Source organism: Sander vitreus, chromosome 7 (genome assembly GCF_031162955.1).
Source record: "Sander vitreus isolate 19-12246 chromosome 7, sanVit1, whole genome shotgun sequence".
NCBI lineage: Eukaryota > Metazoa > Chordata > Actinopteri > Perciformes > Percidae > Sander > Sander vitreus.
Genome location: NC_135861.1, coordinates 16,548,374 through 16,570,128, shown reverse-complemented (window position 1 = coordinate 16,570,128; position 21,755 = coordinate 16,548,374). Strand labels below are relative to the sequence as shown.

General features: G+C 42.7%; 1 protein-coding gene across 4 annotated transcripts; it reads right to left on the bottom strand.

Annotated features, from left to right (window-relative positions):
- Positions 1 to 8,938: 8,938 nt before the first annotated feature.
- Positions 8,939 to 20,562, bottom strand: LOC144520878 (uncharacterized). 4 transcript variants are annotated; one of them, XM_078254979.1, is made up of 2 exons: positions 20,095 to 20,562; positions 16,760 to 19,782 (listed from the first exon to the last, which is right to left on the bottom strand). In XM_078254979.1, exon 2 carries the CDS (start codon positions 18,629 to 18,631, stop codon positions 17,207 to 17,209), a length of 1,425 nt encoding a protein of 474 aa, XP_078111105.1. In that variant the 5' UTR covers positions 18,632 to 19,782; positions 20,095 to 20,562; the 3' UTR covers positions 16,760 to 17,206. The 4 variants fall into 3 exon arrangements, 2 of the variants coding, with proteins under 2 accessions (XP_078111105.1, XP_078111106.1); XR_013502257.1 differs by lacking the exon at positions 16,760 to 19,782 and adding an exon at positions 8,939 to 14,556; XR_013502258.1 differs by lacking the exon at positions 16,760 to 19,782 and adding an exon at positions 8,939 to 14,552.
- Between the last annotated feature and the right edge of the window lie 1,193 nt (positions 20,563 to 21,755).

Below are 21,755 nucleotides of genomic sequence, written 5' to 3'. Positions count from 1 at the left end.
TTTTTTCATTCAGTGATTTTCAAAGAGCTCCAGTGTTTTTCTGCTCCCTCCTTGTCAAAAGCTTTTTGTCCCCTTTAATCTTCTCTCGGGGACCATGATTGGCACTGAGGCCTATGGGAGAAAATAAGACTGATAGGCTGTTTAGGCTTTTGAATCTCTGTTCTGTTCTGTCTTGTTACAGTATTGCCTATTTTTTTACTAAATATGCAGTAAGAATACTTTAGAAGATACATAGCATCCTGTTCATCACAAAGGCAATCAGAGTAGGCTACATCATTTTTTGCACTGTAGTTGATAAAAATGGGTGCAATCAGATGCTGTTTTCAACGGCCGTTTTGTGCTAAATTTATTTCCTTTGCCACTAAGAGATTTGTTTTTTGCATGCAGTTTGAATATTGTATTTAACCCACTGTATTCCTGCAGAAACTCAATGAATATGTAATATTTGCGTACATATTGTTTGATTGGGGACACAAATGAGTGAACAAAATGCAGATACATTTTTAAAGTGGCAGTGGTGCCAAGGAGTGAAGCAGCATTCACTTTTATAACAACTGAATCCAACACTAACAATCAATGCTTAATATTCAGTTCTCCCACTTACTTGCGTTTCATAGCCAACAAAATAAATATTTGTTTGTAGAGGCATTCAGTACATGTACGAACAAATCTTTTACACAGAATCTTCAAACTGATCTGACTCTACTAAACCACCATTGTCACTCAAAAAATCAGTAGTTCTTAGTCATCAAGCTCCCCTCACTGGTGAGATTTGTTTATTGAATGTACCTTCTGAAGTGTATTTTCAACGGTGATGCTATTGCTTAGCTTGAAAGAAAAGTGAACCAATTACATAATCAGTTGAAAACAAGTCTTTGAGCTGAACCAAACAAAACAACAAACAACAAAAGTGGATTGTAATTTCCACCTCTGTTTTGTTGGTCTGTTTTGCAATAGCTGCAAACTTGTAACTTGACCATCTGTGTGTTCACTGAGCTGCCTAACCAATCAGAAGCTTTGTTTTCACATTTGAGAAGTTGCAGTAGAAGTCACTGAAAATATGTGCTGCTTGAGGAGTCATAACTGTCTTGAGAGCAGGAGACCAGGCTCTTATTAATTGATATTTTGGGTTGAGTCCATTAGAGGCGTCTGTTTTTTGGAGCTCTGGACGGATGATGGAGATGTAACATGGGGTTTATAGCTCATTACTGTGGTGTCAATGAGAGCTGGCAATATTGCAATTGAGCTTCCATCACACTTGGATATTGCACTGACTAACTGTGCCTGGATCTGACCTCTCTCTGCTGCTTATAACATTCTGTCCAGCCTGCTCATAAAATTGTGTCAAGGGAAATTATGGAATCATGAGATCAAAGTGTGCAACATAGGGAGTAAGAAATTGGAAAACACGAAACACTTCACGGTCTTCACCGTCTAATTGAATTTGAGCATTCAATATTAGGAATTTTGTGATTTGTCTCTTCCTGCTGTGTAAGTGTTTTTCTGTTTCTGCATGAGTGTGTATCCATGAGAGCATACTTTACTTTATAGATGCAGTAATGAGAACATGAAAATTTAAAGAGAGAACACAGACACACATAAACACACAGACCAAACCAACAAATTGCACATGATTAATTTAGCTGTGATAGATACCCATGAGACAATGTGGAACATTTCCCATGACAGTGCTGAAAATACCATAGGCCACATTGATCTCTTTTCGTGTGTCAGTCATTTCCCGAGGGGGTTGGATTAGTCCTTTTTTTTAGTCTTATTTATTTTATCTTATTTGCTAATATGGTCAGTAAATCACGATACATAATGAGCTTTAAGAGGTCTAAGTGTATGATCCACCACTGGCTGATGCCCACTCTACGCTCATGATTGCCGTATTCCAAAACAGAATACATATTATAAATTGCCGAAATGATAAAACTGGAACAAGGTGAGTCCTGCTTAAAGGTAATTTCGAAAACAATAAAATGACTGCTGGCATTTTTGTGCTCCACTTTATCTTTTTTCACAGGAGACCAAGTCGATAAAACACATTATTCATGGAGCGATCACCTAATTTAATGGTCACAGTACCTTCAAGAAACAGCTGTTATTGCTTTCATGGTATGAGGGGTAAACTATTGATAAACTCTGACACATTAAGACATATGTGTTTATTCTTTAGAGGTTGCTCCTGTGGTGTAAAATAGTGTTTTATATAATACATATAGGAAACATTGTTCCACCTTCATGTTGGCTTAATCACTCAACTGTGATGGTTTCTTCTTGGTTTTGACTTGTGTTTGGCATAGCCATACTATGTCACTGTTGTTACCTACCGACAGATCTTTTTTGAAACGCTGTTGTTTTATGCTTTGCAAACTCACACATCAAATTTCTTTATAGTTGTCAAATTCTGCTAACTAATATTCATATATGACCCATACTTTTACAAGTGTTGGTGATTGTGATTAAGTTATTCAACAATCTTTTTTTATGAGGTGTTTACATTATTTTGTAATGACCCTGTATCTGTCGTGGTGTACATGTATAAGTGGTTCTGTTCAGTGATTATCCTATACAGTATGTGAGGAGCTTTTACTGTGTTGTCTTACATGGAGCCTAAGACAGATAAAAGCCTCACCAACCCCACACCCCCAACACACACACACACACACACACACACACACACACACACACACACACACACACACACACACAGTCGCACATAAGGATGACTGATGGCCCGGGGCTCTCCTCTGTAAATGACAAGTGCCATCCATAACAGACAGGCAGGGGCTGGTAAAGTGATTATGTTTATAACACACGGTGTCTTGGTAAACACAACTGGCACCCATGCAGAATTATGGATTGTGTTTTAGGTCTAGCAGACGGTTGTCGTTGACATGACAGATGGATGGACTACCCCTTTATTCCACCTCACTTACTGTAGAAACTGTGAAAGTCTGAGCCAGAGGATGTCAGAGATGGCCAAGCATGATAAAACTGATAAGATACTAGGAGGAGGACTATTATGAGCATAGGGAGCACATTATAAACTCGTTATACATCACTATCTGATATGCATGATAATTCATTATAAATCTGGAATGACTCTATAATGAGATTCTTATCTGACAGTGCCATGTCCTGATTATACAGAATGTTGATTTGCAATAATGCAGTATCTAGAAATACAGAGTCAAAGGCAACAGCACTCTCTGTTTAAAACTGATCATTTTGGATGACAAATATATATATTTAACTTATCGCAGTAGGAAAATTGCAATTAATAACATATTAGCTACTCCTTTGCCTTTCCTGCTGTCACAGGTCAAAATGTCTGCGGTGAAAAAGGTCCTTTGTCTTTAACATTATAAACCTCTACACACCCATGGTACACCCACACAGGTGATTTCACTCATTTTGCCTGTTTAGACCTCTTCTCAGGATTGTGTCCTTAATCTTTTAAAATTTACAAGAAATGATGCAATATGTCAGCCAACTTTGATACGTCACAGCCAATTCAATATCACAAGGAGAAAGTAAAATGTTTTTCCAGAGATTTTTGTTTTACAAGATTTTCCCTCATCTGTCATAGCACTGTCTTAAACCTGTATTATTTGTAATGGCCAGCATGGGGGCTTGGTTGCGAAATAAATACAGAAGCTTAAAGAGGTGATAGAATGCAAAACCGATTTTACCTTGTCATAGTTGAATAACGACAGTTTGGTGGGTAAATAGGACATACATAGAACCTCAAAATCCCATTGACATCCCTTTCCTTTGCAAATCTCACAATTTGAAACTGCTTCTGAAAACAGGCAAATCTCAACAAAGCTAATAGTTGACGTCAACTCGGTGGCTCCTTCTTATTTGGCTCTAGTCTCTATCTTTGTCACGCCCCAACATTTACATAGGCTACACCACTGATCTCAGATCAGGGAGTCTTCTGAATAGGTCGCCCAGATCTCAGAAATTGTATACATTTTTCATCTGCTATTTTATCACTAAATTCACTTCTGAGACTTTTTTATGCGAGAAATCAACTATGTAGAGGTCAAATATGGGCCGTTTTACGAAAATTGATGGCTAATTGCAAATTTAGTCCGACTGTGTGTCAGAATTCAGCGGCCGATGCTGCCTGGGTTGCTGCCTCGCCGCCCGGCCGGTCCTCCTTCACAGACCCCGGCCCGCTGTGAGCTAGATGGAGCTCCGTCACGGCCGGCAGCCCGCGGTGCTCCATACCCGCGCAAAGTCACCGTTTCTGGGTTACTGGACTAACAAACGCCGCTGCCCTGACAGAGCTCCAGGGCCTGCAGCTCCCCTCTTCCTGCTAAATGGCCGGTGTGCGTGAGTCAGCGAGCTTGTTACGCCCGCAATCTCTTACCACAGGTTCCAGTTAATCTTATAATGGATATGTGTGTTGAGTTATTTAAACAAACGATTGGGGAAATACAAGCCTCTTGTCCGCGAGTGAGCTGGGGAGCTCTATCAATGAGAGCTAGCTTGCCTCCTCCTAACGAGACCTCTGAAATTCACAAAAATGCATTAAATTGAAATTGGATAAAAGTGTTAGCTAAGCTTTTTGAGACCTTAGGGTAGCTGTGATATGCATGCCGTGATGAAATTCAAAGTGTAAATATACTATAGTTATGCCGAAAGTGTAGCGGCAATCTTTTCCCATAGAAATGAATGGGACACATAGCCTTTCTAGCAGCTCTTCCTAACGAGACCCCTCAAATTCACAAAAATGCCTTAAATTGAAATCGGACAAAAGTGTTAGCTTTGTAAGACCTTAGGGTAGCTGTGATATACATGCCGTGACGAAATTCAAACTGTTAATATACAATAGTTATGCCGGCAGCTGGTAGCCAGTCAGCTCCGAGCCCCGGTAGTCCAGTAACACAGAAACGGTGTCTTTGTCCTGGGTATGGAGCCCAGCAGGCTTCCGCTTTCTCGTCAGACTGTGTGGAGCTCCTGTAGTCCTACACGTCATACCAAATTTGCAATTAGCCATCAATTTTCATAAAACGGCCCATATTTGAGCTTTATTTAGTTGATTTCTCGCATAAAAAAGTCTCATAAGTGAATTTAATAACTAAATAGCAGACAAACAATGTATAACGTTGCAGTGTCTGAAATATGAGACCTGCTGTCTTGTCTCCAATGTATGTGTATGTGGGTCGCTCAACCAATCAGCGTGCAGCTCATCTAAATATTCATGAGCATACCATATTTGGAAGAAAAGCTCTTGCTCCAAATAGAGCCATATTCACAGAGTAGTTAAGGGCCCATAGAATAGCACTTGGGTCATTTTCAGCCCAACCAATGTTACATACCCTATTAGGAGACCTTAAGGAACAGTGTGAAATACCCTATATAATCATTCTATCACCCCTTTAACAACGCCTATCAATGACACTGTGCACATTTAAATAACCGTAAACGTGTCTTTTGGTGTTGTCTGTGTTTTCATCTTAGAACTTTCACTTCTTCCCAGAGTTTTTAGCTCATGAATGTAACATTTTAGTCGCCTAAAATGTCTTGTTCAGTGTTCAGGTGTACAAAAATACACTCTAAAGAGCTGGCTGTTAATTTTTTTTAATTTTGTTTGGAGCCTGTTTTTCGCCAAAATTAGCATCCCTATTAATATCCCAGTTAACATGAATTATGGATGCACAATCACCTAATTTACTGGTCACAGTACCTTCAAGAAACAGCTGTTATTGCTTTCATGGTATGAGGGGTAAACTATTGATAAACTCTGACACATTAAGAAATATGTGTTTATTTTTTAGAGGTTGCTCCTGTGGTGTAAATTAGTGTTTTATATATTACATGCAGGAAACATTGTTCCACCTCCATGTTGGCTTAATCACTCAACTGTGATGGTTTCTTCTTGGTTTTGACTTGTGTTTGGCATAGCCATACTATGTCACTGCAAACCCAGTCTCACGGCAGTTCGATCCTTTTTGAAACGCTGTTGTTTTATGCTTTGCAAACTCACACATCAAATTTCTTTATAGTTGTCAAATTCTGCTAACTAATATTCAGATTAGGGCTGTCAATTGATTAAAAAATGTAATCTAATTAATTACATACTCTGTGATTCATTAATCGCATACATAATTAACGGTGCCTGAACCGATACTTTTTAAGAAAGTAAAAAAAAAAAAAAAAAAAAAAAAAAGGGTACTAAACAATAAGTAACTGTCGTTATTCAACTATGACAAGGTAAAATCGGTTTTGCATTCTATCACCTCTTTAAGCTTCTGTACTTCTTTCGCAACCAGGCCCCCATGCTGGCCATTACAAATAATACAGGTTTAAGACAGTGCTATGACAGATGAGGGAAAATCTTGTAAAACAAAAATCTCTGGAAAAACATTTTACTTTCTCCTTGTGATATTGAATTGGCTGTGACGTATCAAAGTTGGCTGACATATTGCATCATTTCTTGTAAATTTTAAAAGATTAAGGACACGATCCTGAGAAGAGGTCTAAACAGGCAAAATGAGTGAAATCACATGTGTGGGTGTACCATGGGTGTGTAGAGGTTTATAATGTTAAAGACAAAGGACCTTTTTCACCGCAGACATTTTGACCTGTGACAGCAGGAAAGGCAAAGGAGTAGCTAATATGTTATTAATTGCAATTTTCCTACTGCGATAAGTTAAATATATATATTTGCATACAGCATTACATTACAGCATTTTTAAAAAAATTTCTGTTCAGTGATTATCCTATATGTGAGGAGCTCTTACTGTGTTGTCTTACATGGAGCCTAACCACACACACACACACACACACACACACACACACACACACACACACACACACACACACACACACACATATACAGATGGCTGACGGCCCGGTGCTCTCCTCTGTAAATATCCCAGTTAACATGAAGTATGGATGCACCTTGCTAACCAAGCTAGCTAGCTAGTGCTAGCATTAGCAGATAACTTAGCTCCATCCTCTCATCCAAAAATGGTCACTTCTGGCTCCAAAAAAATGTGGCAATGGCCAAAATGCCAAACTTGAAGCTCCAAAACAGAATGTAACCAATGGGTGACGTCACTGTGGCTACGTCCACATACTGTCTATGATGCTGATATGCATACTGAGTTAGTATATGATGTGTAGTAAGACACAATGTTCAAGGCAGCCATTTTGATCTAAAAGCACAAAAACCAGGTGCAATTAATAACGTTAAATTCAGGGATTTGGTGTAGTGCGCAACGGTCTACTAGAATAAGTAATGGAATGTTCATCATAATGATAGCTCAGTTCCATTAAGTGTAATTTTCCTTCCATGACAAGACAAAATTGCTGTGAAAAAAGTCTATTCCCAGCATAGCTTTGCCCACTTTCAGCCTGCACAGAGTTCTAATCAGCCAGAATAACTAAAAACACCTGTGTGAGTGTGATAATTGAACAGAATGGAAACATTCACAAAGACACAGCTGTGATGAGTATATCAAAAACTCTGAAAGGTTAAACACTGATTAGGTAGAATTTGTTTTAGCTGGGAGTAACATGTCTGATACTATGAATACAAAGGAAGTGACTTTGAGGAATCAATCTATCTCAACAAAATATAATTATTCTCCTCTCACATTTTGTTTCCTCTTGCATTTTTAGGCACTTCCTGTTAACCTTCTTGTCCTTGATCTCTTAAACACTTGTTTATAAAAGTCTGTATTTAGAGTCTTCATCAAGATTAAATTATTTACCTCAAGTAGGATATTTAGTATGACATTTGATTACAGAGTGTGAAAGTGAAATATTACTTAAGAGGGGGAGACTCAGGCATCAGAGGGAAGACAGATTAGTGAGTGGCTGTCACAACAGGACACTGTTGAATGACAATGTTGTTTCCTTCCGCCAGTAACTCATCATCTAATTAAAGGTGGCACCCTATCTTTCACATTACATCCAGTGTTGGACTAGCAAGTCTCAGTGACACCATTTCCTGAAGTGCTCCAGGGTTTACATTGCATGTATTGTGGATTTAAATAGAACATTCTTGGGAGGACATCTGTGACTCACTGTGCCTTTTGGGTAACATTAGCAAGGAGCTGTACAGTAGGGACAGAATTCGATCAGCTGGGCAGGAGCCAGAGGATTGGTGTGTTAAAGTGATACTTTGTTTTTTGTTAAATGTACATAACAATGATTTACATATCAATATTACAATATTATAACATTGAACTATAAGAGGTAGTTTAATCCTCATGTTTACTCAATTTGCCCTACAGTCTGTGCTGCATTCATGTCAAACCTGCCACTCAAATCATCCAGTCTGAAGATTGCTAAAAACATCTGACTGCTGCTTATCACCGGATCTGTCACTTTGCCCCATACCTGATCTCTATTTGTCATTAGTATCTGTGTATATTCAGCATTCCAGTATAGCCCAGGGTATTTGTTTGCTTTATCCAATTACCTTCACTTTACTGATTTTAGGTCTGCTGGAAAGCGTTTCTTACAGAACAGGTTACATTTTAATATGTCACAGAAAGCACAAGTGTAAATAATAAATGTATTGATGTCTGAATTCCATTTAGCTGCCTCATCTGTCAAGGTTCTGGTATTGTGCATGCTGTCATGGCTTTCTGGGACACTTGAATAGAACAGAAGCATTGCTAATGTTGTAACACCTGTGCAAGTCAAACTGTTAAAAAGTAATTGGCCCAACAAAGACAGTTTCATACCCACACTGAAACATGATGCAGGAATTTAGTGGAACTAGTTAATCTTTTGTTAAACGTTAAGACATTATCAGCACATAGTTTTAGTCAGACTTTCCAGCATGCACCATTTGATCCTTCTTTCTTTGCAGTTCGAAGAAAACACAATTGACAAATTTGCTGAGTGGCTTTAATGTAGAATTTGTAATGCCTCCACCATGGCTTTATATTGTGTCAGATATCTATAGGGTTAGGGTATTTTATCAGAACAAGATGAAAGAAGACAGAAAGAGCCCTCACACTGCTTAGTCTGCTATTTAGCACGTCAGTGTTTTTTTTCTCCATTTGTAGGCCTACGTCACAAATGCTGAAAGCAAAAACATAATGGCATGGACTAAGTTTTGCACTATACAGCAGCTCTCTTGAGAGCTCCATGCATCGAGATGTGGCAATAACAGTGAGATGGTCAGATAGGGATCTTCAAATGAAATCTGAAGAGGTAGAGATACGTACCTGCACTTTTCTCTAAATGGAATTCTGCACCTGAGAGGATCGGAGAGGAGAAGACATGTGCTGTGACCTCCTTTTCTATCTTCCCCACTGGCTCCTTCTCACTTTAGAGTTTTACTCACACGTGTGCAAAGGGAAAGATGAGAGACTAATCTTTGATGTGAAGGCAAGAATCTCTTTTGGTAAAATATGATAAGCTTTCTACAGTGTTGCCACCTGAATCTGGACAAATTCATTCTGTAGCCACAAAGGAAAAAAATAAAAAATTAAAATGTTATAATTGTTGCAGACACATTTCAAATCTAAATTTGGATAACTGATTGTTTTCAGGAGGGGATAAGCTCAGAAAATATGAGCTCTGAGACATTCATTCTCTTCGTGTTTACCACACACTGACGTACTAATTGTTAAAGAATATTTAATATAAAACATCTGGATATTAACTGAATATTCCATTGTAGGTGTTTAATTAAAAAAAAGAGATTGACAACACAAAACCTTGTTTGCAAGAAGAATGAATCCTCTACAGGATAACAGCCTATAATCTGAATGCAGAAAATGACAGAAGAGTAAGTGTTAAAATGGAAGAGGTGAGTCATACTCTTCAAAGTACATGCATTTAAATAGAAACTGTCAGGGATCTCTCGGAAATAGCGAGGCTTGGACACAAATGCAGATAGAAGGAATTTATTAAAAGGTAGACAGAAACTTACTCGGAAAATTATCTACACGGCAAGAATACCAGGAAGCAAAACAACTGGAACAAGACAAGGAAGACAAGCCACGACACGAAAGGGAACATACAGAGAAACTAACAAACCACAATCCAAGACAGCGCAGAACAGAACAATGATCCTACAAGACACAAGGAAAACACAGAGACTAAATACACAGGATAACGAGGTAATACAAGGGCAGGTGACAGAAGGGATAGGAACAAGTGTAACGCATCAGGGCGGGGCAGACAATCACAAAGGCGGGAAAACACAAGGCAGGTGGTAAAACAAGATAAGACAAGGGAGAAAACAGAATACTACAAAATAAAACAGGAAACACTACACAGACACTCACAATCATGACAGAAACAGGTTTAAAAGCTTTTATAATTAGGAAAAAGTCATGCTATACATTCATTTTTATTTATTTTTTCATTATCCTGTGCTGCATTTGAACAACAGAGTGAACAAGGTGAAGCATGTGATCACAATGCAAGTTGTCAAAACCCACACATGATGCAATATCAGATGCAGAGTAAGACGGAACAGAACAACATCCGCAGAAAACAGATTTATTTCAGTGTTACATTTCAGTTTAATCCAGGCGTGTGCTCTCATGTGCCACCACAAACATGAGTAGGCAAGTTCAGGTGAAGCAGTGTAGAGATAATACACTCGTTTGAGATGAACTGCGCCTCGCCCGACGACTGACTGTTGGCAGAAAAGGCAGTTGGACTGATCAGTCGGCTCCCCGAGGTGCAAAAAGTGCCTCAGAACACACCAAAGCGACACCGAGTTGAGCGTGTAATACTTCTCCATAACAGCAGGCGGCGCTAATCTGTATTGTCGCCCCAAAATTAAAACCGGCAGCTGATTGGACGAACGCGTCACGTGGGTCTGGTTTCTCCGGAAATTCAAAGACAGACTGTCATGGCGGCTTGTTCAGAATACGATCTCATATTTTACTAAAATTGTTCACCAAAACATGTTTCTGAAAACATTTTAAGTAAAAAATAGGCCATACAGTTGCTGAATCTGTCTTCATTTCAGATCGACAAAGGTCAGTTTAAAAGATTTTCGTCAGATTTTGAGAGGCTTAGTCACGCTCATCCCACTCGTCATTTCCGGGTTAGCACTCCACCAATCAGATTGGTCATGGAGTCCAACTGCCCGCCCTCCGACGCAACATGTCAAGTTGGCCAAAATGAAGGCCGACAGCTCCTCGGACAGATAATGGCACGGAACACACCGAACAGACTTGAGTCACTGACCTCGCCAGACAGTCCGAAGGCCGATTATCGGGTTGGTGTGTCACTGCCTTAAAGTGAACGAGAGCAGGCGGCAGCAGCAGGGGGCATGACAAAAATCCGCTGTTTCCAGCCGATTCTAGCAGCCTTCAGGCTGAACAGGAAGTCACAGAAACCCTGTGGTCCAATTCCGATTTAATAAAATGTTATCAGACCCATATATCAGCTTGTACACAGTCTCCAGTTATAATTATGACAGAGTAGCTCTCAAAATGCTCTACTTGCGATCTGTTGCTGATTTTAATTAACACACTGTAGATGATCCGTAATCTGAACAGATTTAGTCTCTCTGACTTCGAAACGTAACTACCAGCCACACAACATGTGGTTTGTACAGAATAAATTAGACAAATAGCAGTTAAAATCCCTCCAATTCAAAATAAAAGAAAGTTTATATAAAACGTCATCATGTTGAGTCGATTCTGAACCAATCAGCTGTTAGATCAGCTGAGAGGCCGGCGTTTCCCAGCATGCCCTGGATCCACCTGGGTCTTGCAGTCGTGAAAAGCAACTATGCTACCTGCATCTCAGAACTGCGGCCGGCTTGATCTCATGAGGTTATCATTGCCCACGTGTGCATGACGTCAGAGCAAGTTGGGATCAAGTCGGACACAAATCTAACCGGCATGCATTGGTTGGCGATCACCAGTGATCAATTCTGTGCAAGCCTTGCTCATCTCAAATGAGCCTAATTAGTCCAGGCCCCACAGACAGTCTGGGAGGAAAAAAAGAGGAGATGCAGCAAAGTAAACAACTCTATTATCTCATTTCCTTAACTAGTCGCAATATTGTGTTGAGACCAACTGTAGCACTTGTTCTTTTCAGTTCAGCTTGTTGGATGTTATTAACAGTGTTTGTGCAGCTACTTGGGGGGTTACACCTGTGTATGTTCTCCAAAATTACACAACAGTGTAAGATCATCATCTCAGAAGAAAACAGCTGCTTTTTATTAGCATCTCAGATAGGACTTCCCTCACGACTTCATTCTGTCCAACTGAATCATGCCTGCTGCATTTAGTTTCATTCATGGTCTTTGGACTAATGGCAACATCATGTAACAGACATTTATTAATGCTCCCTTGAAAGAGTATAATATAAAATACAGGGATCTGTCTTATAACTAATATCTTGTCCTCTTCAGGGAAATTAAGTCAATCCATGCAATAACCCAACTCCCACTCAAGAGTCACACAAACTAGCCACATACCCTCAGGATACAAGGGGACCATGTCATACAATATTTATTTAAGTGAATGATAGTAAACCTTGAGCCTATTATGCTCGTCATTAAGGGCTCTAAAGTGACTGTTGCCAAATATGTTGCTCTCACAAGGCATCTTAGAGAGCTGAGCTGGCAGTAGCTGGGTAGCTCACTTGTGTTGGCATGGCAGCAGCCCGAGACAAAAGCCACAATTGTGAGAGAAGGGTCTGTAGTCCTTCATGCCGGAGTAGGCGGTCAAGGCAAATCGCCCTTCTGCACTGTCGCAGCACAGGCCATGGCTGCAGTGAATCTAATTAACTGTTCTCAAGCAGTGAATGGAGACTCTTCAATAAAATGTACTAATGTAATAAATGAAAATCTACGCAGTGTGCTTAAAACAATTTTTGTCCTGGAGCGAGAAAATGAGAGATAACAGAAAAGTATTGGAATGTACTCTAAATTAGGACGTTTATTAATTAACTGTCAGATGATCAGAATTCAAGCATATACATACAGTACAGGTAGTGTAAAACACTTCATTCACTTCAATACAGTAAGAATGTTAGAAAGATCTGTCACGTTAGGATAAAAGCCCAACAGTGACATTTGAAAACTTGCAACCATGATATTCATATTCAGAACAAATTTGGAAAAGTTCCAAACAGGCCATATCATCTGTGCTTGAATTGCAGGTGCATCAGTCAAAATGCTGTAACATCATTTATTACATAGGAGAAATGTGTATAAAACTATGATAGCACATACCAAACACAGAGTAACTGCATCAACAAAGAGGAAGAGCAATCACAAGATATTAAACAATGTATAGAGGGTGGTGATGTGTGGTGTTAAATCACCTTATATTTAGTTATAGTTTTAGTCCTGAGGTCAAAAGTCCACATAAATTTTAGTTAGTATCTAGTCAACCCTATCCTCGATGATCATTCACTGTAAACCAAGATATAGTTGTAATTAAACTTTTTAGTGGTTTATCTACTACTTATTTACTTATTCTTTCATGTTTGGTTAAAAAACATATTCATTACTAAATCACATTAGTTGTTGTAATAATCTGCTTAAGTATGCAGTGCACAGATCATATTGAGCAGAGAGAACTAAGGATGTTAAGTTTCTGAATGGGAGGGGCGGGTCATTTGAACTGTTCTACACTGAAGCGATGCAAAGGCTCAAAGGGAAAAATATATATGCTCTGAACGGTTTCTGTCCTAGTTAAAGTGTGTTTTAATAATGTTCTGTTAATGTTTTGGGTTTGCATTTATGTTATCTGAGTTTTAGTTTTGTATGGTTGATTTAGTGTTCATGTTTATCTACATTTATTGTTGTACCATGACCGAGACCTGGGTGGGGATTGATAGCATCTGGGCTGTGAGACAGAGTATACACATATTGGAAATTAGTAACCCTGTCTCCTGATAGAAACCTTCCATGCTATACATTACGTTGGAAAATTATGATGTTGTACATGTATTATTTTCTTTTTTCTTTATAGCAACAAATGATCAGAATACATTATTCTTAGTACTGTTAAAATATATAGTTATATATAGTTTTGTAAATATACACAAAACTATTTATATGAAGAAATTAGAGGTTATTAGAGAATATTTCTTTAGTAGTGATAAGTAGCCTAATGTTTCTTTGCATGTTTAAAGCTATAGTGCGTAGTTTCTGTCTCCACCATGAGGAATTCTAAGTAATGACAACAAAACTGTCGGTACATCCATGTGATACAAGCCTTCCATCATCCATTTTGACTAGTAGCCAAGGAGGAATAGCCAGACTCTCCTTCAGTGCGCTTTGGAGGAGGGTCTGGCAAAGCGAGACTAGCTTTGTATCAACTTATTTGGAAATGGCTTGAATGTAACGGAAGTTCATTAATATAAAAAATGTACGCACTAAAGCTTTAACTTAACATGCTTATTTTAGACAACATGACTCCAGAAAAAAATTATATATGTTTACCAATGATTTTTAGTAATGACTACTAATGTAAACTCGGTACTATGGATCTGTACTGTAAAGTCGCTGAAGCTGCTGCTGTTTCAATCCTGTCAGCTCTCTGCAGCGGGCGGGGCTGCTGCTCCACTTCCCCCGCGACTGACTGACTGACACACACACACACACACACACACACACACACACACACACACACACACACACACACACACACACACACGATGCAGGAAAAACCGGAGGTGAGACGACACAATGACCTAAATTGAGGACAGCTCGTTATTGTAAGTGCATTGATAAGAATAAGTACTTTATCAAACCGTATGAATGTGTGTCCCAGCCCAGGCCAGGATAGGAAATTAACTAACAATGTAAAGATTATCAAGCCACTGACAGTGACATATATGTTCACATTTGATTTATTCAATAAATTATTATTTTTTGTCTTAAATCCACCAGCCATTTTCATATTATACCAACATTTGCAGCATCTTGAGCCTTTTTGGTAAGGTTCCTAGGAAATCTTAGCCCAGAGTAATTAATTAATAGTAATAATTATTATTCTCCCCAAAACAAGTTTCCTTTTTATTTTTAAAGAACTATACAAAAAAAATGGCAACTTTTTTGCAACTTTCACTGTCTTCCGCAACTTCATTGCAACTTTTATTGCAATTTTTTTACAAAAGGCTCCCGTGAAATCAGGCATTTTGGGCCGCAACAATCTCAAAAAAAGTCTGCGAAATCCTGGAGGGACTGCCCTTGTGTGTTTTTTCATGTGTTATGGTGCGCATTCACCAGTGTTTTTTTGTTGTTGTGGTGGTGCGCGTAGGCTACTCCTGATCATCTCAGCTCTTACATGCTGTGTCTCTATGATCCTATCCTGTCCTATTCATGGTAGCCTACTCGTGGACATTGAGCCGTCATCATGTGCTGTAGTAGGGGGGCCCGCCTTGATAATCCTGCATAGGGGCCCGGTATTGGCTTGTTACGCCACTGGTCCCTACATGTTAACTGAAGCATTGAGAACGATAGTTACGTATTGTAACTCCAGATTCTATGAGTATAGGCGCAGCCCTCTAAGCTACGCTATTGGGTTTATCCCTTCGCGCATGCGCAGTCGTGAAGATTTCTTTCCCGCCCTTGCGTCCAGCACGGGCTTTCAACTACGTCCGCAGAAACTGTATATAAAAACAGAGCGTACCCGTTGCTCATCTCCCAACATCAGCCTTTTCTTCAGCTAATGTTACAGGAGCAGGTGGCCCGCATCTTAGAGGGCTGCCCCTATACTCATAAAATCTGGAGTTACAATACGTAACTATCGTTCTATTTCGTATAGGCGCAGCCCTCTAAGCTACGCTATTGGGTTAGGGCGAAGCTGATGTAGTCAATGCCACCTGCGACACAGAGCCCACAAGCAGAACATAGACTAACTTCTTTCACTAATGCACTGACAGGAGATTGTATCAGATAAACCGTTATTCTGATAAGAGAGCCTGCCATGGAAATGACTTGGCCTAGCTGGCTGCAAGGACCAAGCCATGAGTGTAGGCCTGCATGATTAGTGAGAAAAGTAGGAGGGGGCTTATTTCCGCCGTGCGTAAAACATACTGTGATAGCGCACGCACTGGACACAAACGGTGAAAAGCTTCCTCTGCATCATTGTTATGAGGCGGGGGGAAAACCCCTTCGAGGGAAAACACTCTCGACCGAAAGGAATTTGTCAGAACTTTCGGTGTGAATGAGGGGTTAGGCTGTAGGTGGCTGCGCTCCCGTCCCCTCTAATGGAGAGGCAGGATGGCGAGACTGACGCACATAAGCTGCTCACTCTCTTGGCTGATGTCAGGGCAAGGAGACGCGCCGTTTTTAGTGATAGCAACCTGAGAGAGGCTTGTGCCAGAGGCTCGAAAGGAGGCTTCCCCAAAGCTCGAAGCACCAGGGCTAGATCCCATAGTGGTGTGAGAGAGCGCACAGCGGGTTTCTGACCCCTGACCCCTTTCAGAAAACGCTTCACCGGGGGTGCGCAAAAAACGTCCTCTCTCCATAGCCTTCGTGGCAGGACGAGATAGCTGCCGCGTAGGCGTTGACTGTAGACGGAGCTAAATCATTATCCACCAATGTTTTGAGATAAGTTAACACGAGAGGCAGGGGACACGATATGGGGTCCGCACCCTTCTCTGTGCACCAGCGCTGGAAAGCAGACCAACGCCCTGTGTAACACGCTGTAGTAGAGGGGGCTCTGGCGTTCTGGATAGTGCGCACCATGGCAGGGGGCAAGCCTAATCTCGTTCCCTTTCCCGCAGCCAACCCCACAGCCGCTGGGTTATTACCGGGGGGTGAAATATCGCGCCATTCAGCTGTGAGAGAGCATCCTCGCGCCACCGTAGTTGCCAGGGAGGGCCCGCCAGCATCTGAACCAGAGTCGGCAACCAGGATGCGCTCGTGCGCTCCGGTGCCACTAAAATGACTGACAGATTCTCTTCCTGGATGTGTTCCAGGAGGCGAGGGATCAGAGGGACCGGGGAAAAAGCGTATAGGAGGGTTCTGGGCCAGGGATGGTGGGAGAAGGCGTCTATGCCGAGGGGTGGATCGTCCTGTGTGCTCAAGGAAAACTACAGTGCGCACTGTGTGTTCTCTCGTGAGGCGAACAGATACACCTCCGCTTTCCAGAACCTGCTCCACAGCTTCTGAACAATAGAGGGATTCAATTTCCACTCGTTGTGAGAGGGCCCTCCCCTCGACATTAGGTCCGCCACCCGGTTCAGGACCCCGGGGATGTAGACTGCTTTAAGAGACAGCAGATGACTATGGGCCCACAGCAGGAGGCTCCTGGCTATTTCCAATAGCCGGGCCGAGTGCACGCCGCGTTAATGGTTTATGAACGCTGCTGCTGTAACGTTGTCTGTCTGTACGACAACATGTCTCCCCGCTACCACTGGGGCGAAGTGCTTTAAAACCGTCAGCACCGTGGACAGCTCCAGGCAGTTTATGTGTGGGAGAGTGGGAGGTGGCCATTCTCCTCCCACCACCTGTGGCTCGCACATCCCTCCCTAGCCAGTAAGGGACGTGTCTGTGTACACTGTCACGTATGACGTCACCTTGCCCAGGGGAACCTCGTTTGACAGGGTCCGAGGGTTTCCCCAATATGCCAGGTCTGACTGAAGAGAAGGAGGGATGTTCAGCAGTCGCCACTTGTGGCGTATGGGGTTGAGGCGCTGGTGATGAAACCACCTCTGGATTTTCCTCATGTGGAGGAGACCCAGGGGGACAACTACGTGATCCCGCAGACATCATGCCCAGGAGACGCATCACAGACAGCGGTGACACAGTCGCGTGTAGTGTGGTGCGTGACAGCAGAGAGATGAGTGCGTCTCGCCTTGGCGCTGACAGCCTGGCTCTCATGACAATCGAGTTTATGTCCACGCCCAGATAAACTATCGATTGTGCGGGAACCAGTGAGCTTTTCTGCCAGTTTATGGCGAAGCCCAGTGTTTGCAGGTGCCGCAGAACTTCCATAGTGTGCAGCGCCGCCTTTTCCCGAAAGGGGGCCAGAATGAGCAAATCGTCCAGATAAAAACAGGACTCTGACGCTTTTTCTCCGCAACAACTGAAGGGACGTCTCCATGCACTTGGAAAAAGTGAGTCCCGAACGGCAGCCGGTTGTACTGGAAATGGGCCCCTTGGAAAAAAGAAGCGCAGGAATTTCCTGTGTCTGTGAATAATTTGGATGTGACAGTATGCGTCTTTCAGATCCACAGATGTAAACCACTCATGGTGGCGGCTACATTCTAACACATGTCTGACAGTCAGCATGTGGAATGGGCGCTCCATGATGCACCAGTTGAATTGGGACAGGTCAAGAATGGGGCGCAACCCGCCTGACTTTTTTGGAGTGAGAAAGTAGCGGGAGTAAAATCCCTCGTTCTCCTCCCCCGGAGGAACACGGGAAATTGCCCCTTTTGACAGTAGCTCCCCTAGCTCTGTCATCATGGCATCTGACTCTGCCTGAGATAACACGGTTGTCTCCAATACGCCAGTGAAGCGAGGCGGGGGGGAGGCGAACTGGAGTGTGTAGCCCCGTGTTATCAGCTTTGACATCCATGAGTCCATGTGTGTCAGCCTGATCCATGCTGCGCTGTGCTCTGAGAGCGGGCGCGCGCATGTCTGTGTGTTGTTTATAGACATGGCCAGCAAGGAGCGCAGAGCCCATTCTGCCACTGGGCGAGACATGAGATCGTGACGCCCAACCCATGGTAGGGCTCTGTCGAAAGGGCGGCGGCCGGTCACCGCCGTGAGGGGCGGGAGCGGTCACCGGATGTTTCGCTGGGCCACAGTCTGCCACGCCATGACTCTGGACAATGCCACCATGGACGCCGTGGTCAGGGTGAGGATGGCGGTCATAGCTTTGCCAATCTCCGTGGCTAGCTCCGGAGGAAGAGCTCCCGGAGTGATGGCCATGGCGGAGACGGCGGAGGCTAGCAAAGCAATACTGTTCTGTGCCGCGAGACCCTGGGCCGCACAGGCGTGGGCTTTCTGGTGGTCGAAAAAAGTGGCCTTTGGAAGCAGAATGGACGCCACGCTCTTCTCCAGGGGGGGGACAGAAGGGAAGCCTGCTTCTGTGTCGCCTTGAACCCAAGTGAATGGGGCGTAGTGAGAGACGGGAGCCTTCAGTTTCCCTGGCTGGGAGAGCGCCTCCTCCACAAACGGCCGAAGCTCCTTGAAGCGCAGTCAGAGTGGGGCCCGTGAGGAGGGCGGCTCCTGAGCGTAAACATCCCCGCTCAAGAGGCCGCAAGCGGGGGCTGGAAGCTCAGCCGGGAGCGCTATGCCTCTCTGGTCTGCCGCCTTTTTGATGATCTCTGGCAGATCCAAGAAGAGAGTCTTAGCGGTGGAGGGTGGAGCCGCCTGAGGCAGAGGGGAAGGCCGCCAGAGCGGTGCCCTTGGCCATTCCGGAGATGGGGAGAGCCGCAATGGAAGGGCATCGATTCCCGTTTCAAGGTCCAGTCCTCCCAGGTGGGAGGAGGGACAGCCTGTGACGGAGGCGTTATCTGAGGGAATCGAGCCATCGGACTCGTGCTCGTTGACAAAGCCTTCCTCCAGCGGATCCAGGGTGTTGACGGATTGCTGTCTGTCTTCCCAGCTGCCATCCCCTTCCCCGCTAGCCTGACACTCCAGAAAAGCTTCCACCCGCCGGTTAAGCTCTTTAGATGGCAGGCGGGCGCAGTACTGGCAGGAGGAGTCGGGGGTGAGAGCCAGGCCAGCGTGAGCGGCGCCAAGGCAGGTCTCGCAGCGCGGATGGAGGTCCGGTGGCAGGATATACCCTGTCTGGCAGGTGGGGCAGAGGCGAACTCTGCTGGAAGTCGAGCTTGTCTTCATACTGCTAGCTTGAAGAAAAAATGGGAGATGAGCAACGGGTCCGCTCTGTTTATATACAGTATCTGCTGATGTAGTTGAAAGCCCGTGCTGGACGCAAGAGCGGGAAAGAAAGCCTATACGAAATAGAACTTTGTAAGTGTACAGAGTTTACTGAAAAGATAGATTATAAAGACACTCGCGTTCATGTTTACATGCGGCCGCCGTCTTGAAAACCAGTCATGATTTACAGCTGGCGATGCAAACTAAAATCAAAAATAATTTGCTCAATATATCTGAAATAATTGCACCGATGTAAAACATAACTTGTCTAGTGTACTTACTGAGTGGGTAACTGTCCATCTGTTCCCTCCGGTCTGGGTCGTCGTCTCCAATTTATTTTCGGGACATGGAAAAAAGTTTCAAGTACAGCCCTGTTCATCAGAGAGGGGAAATCTTCAGACTGTACAAAACACTGCGTCTCTTGGGTGTTGCGACGCAACAGGTCCCACTCCGTGCAACACAGACACTCCTGTTGGGTGGCCATAGCTTCACAATGTACGCAGGTACACCACCAGTTTCCCGAAGTACGAGGCTGTGTTGCGGCATTGACTACCGGTAACTCTCTCTCTCTCTCTCTCTCTCTCTCTCTCTCTCTCTCTCTCTCTCTCTCTCTCTCTCTCTCTCATAGCCCTTTGGCTGACATGTGGCGGTAACATGCAATGCACCAGCAAAGACATGGAAGAAGAAGACTGCAAGCTAATTGTTACGTGCCGTGTTTTGTTTTGTTTGCTGTGTTGTCTGCCTGTGTGTGTGATTCTCCTCAGGTGTGTGCTGGTGATGTCACTCCTGCAGCTGCAGCTCATCAGCTAATCAGGGAAGGTGTTAAATGGTTGTGCCAAGCCAGAGTGAGGGTGTTGCTTCAGTGGAAGCCAGAGAGTGTCAAAGAGGGTGAAGCTTCAGTGGAAGCCAGCAGAGTGTGAGCAGAGAAGTGCTGCCGTGAGAAGCTGTGGAAACCTGAATCAAGCCAGTGGCAAAGAGCCAGTAATCGTCTTCCTTTTGGAGATTGCTTTCAGTTGTTTTGTGTTGAGTTTGTCCAATAAATTACCTTATTTACTGTTTGTCTAGACCTCCAGGGTTTATTATTTTAAATAGTTTGCGTCCTCCACCCCTAGACAAATTAGGGACGTAACACTAATAAACATGGATGTAAACAATACTAGATTTTGCAAATGTTTCATGTTTTACATAACTGTTTAAAATGTTTAAAAAAACAACTTCACAGAGCCCCTTTAGGTTAAATCAACAACTACTCAATCACGTTGACAATCAGTTATGCTTTACATGCCATGTTACATGTGTATGGGGATAGGGACTGAATTCGATACTAACCATCATCGTGGTTAGCATTGTTTTCTTGATTATGAAAAGAAATGTTTAAGGCTTATCTTAACATGTAGCCTATTAACAAAGTACGAAATAGTAATATTTAATAATAATACAATGCCATTCTCCCACTACATAAATAAAAATTAGGTTTAACAACATGGTTATGTTCACAATTTTCCCAGCAACTATATGTACATAAAAGACTGGCCTTTTTGAATACTGTACATATCTCAAATTCCTGAGACTGTAAAGCACTTTAGATAATGAAACACCATCTGAAGATCCATCTCTGAGCAGTGATGTTCGATTCTTTATTCTTTTCTTTTAAGGTGCTGCAGAATCCTACAGGTCATTTAGTTTTATAATGTCTTCGACAAGCATGGCACTAAAGAAAGTATAAATAGCAACAATCTGCTCATGGCCTTTTCTCTGCCATATGGCTATGACTTGTTCATTTATTCATGCTCATAGAGCTCAAAGGGCAGCTCTGTATAATATACTGTATACACCCATTGGCCACTTTATGAGATACAGCAAACCTTGCAAGTACCGGGTTGGACCCCATTTTGCCTTCAGAACTGCCTAAATTCTTTGTTGGCATAGATTCAATAAGGTG

Excerpts from the sequence above, each read along its gene's own strand:
- LOC144520878 (XM_078254979.1), bottom strand. The coding sequence starts at position 18,631 with ATGTCTCGCCCAGTGGCAGAATGGGCTCTGCGCTCCTTGCTGGCCATG.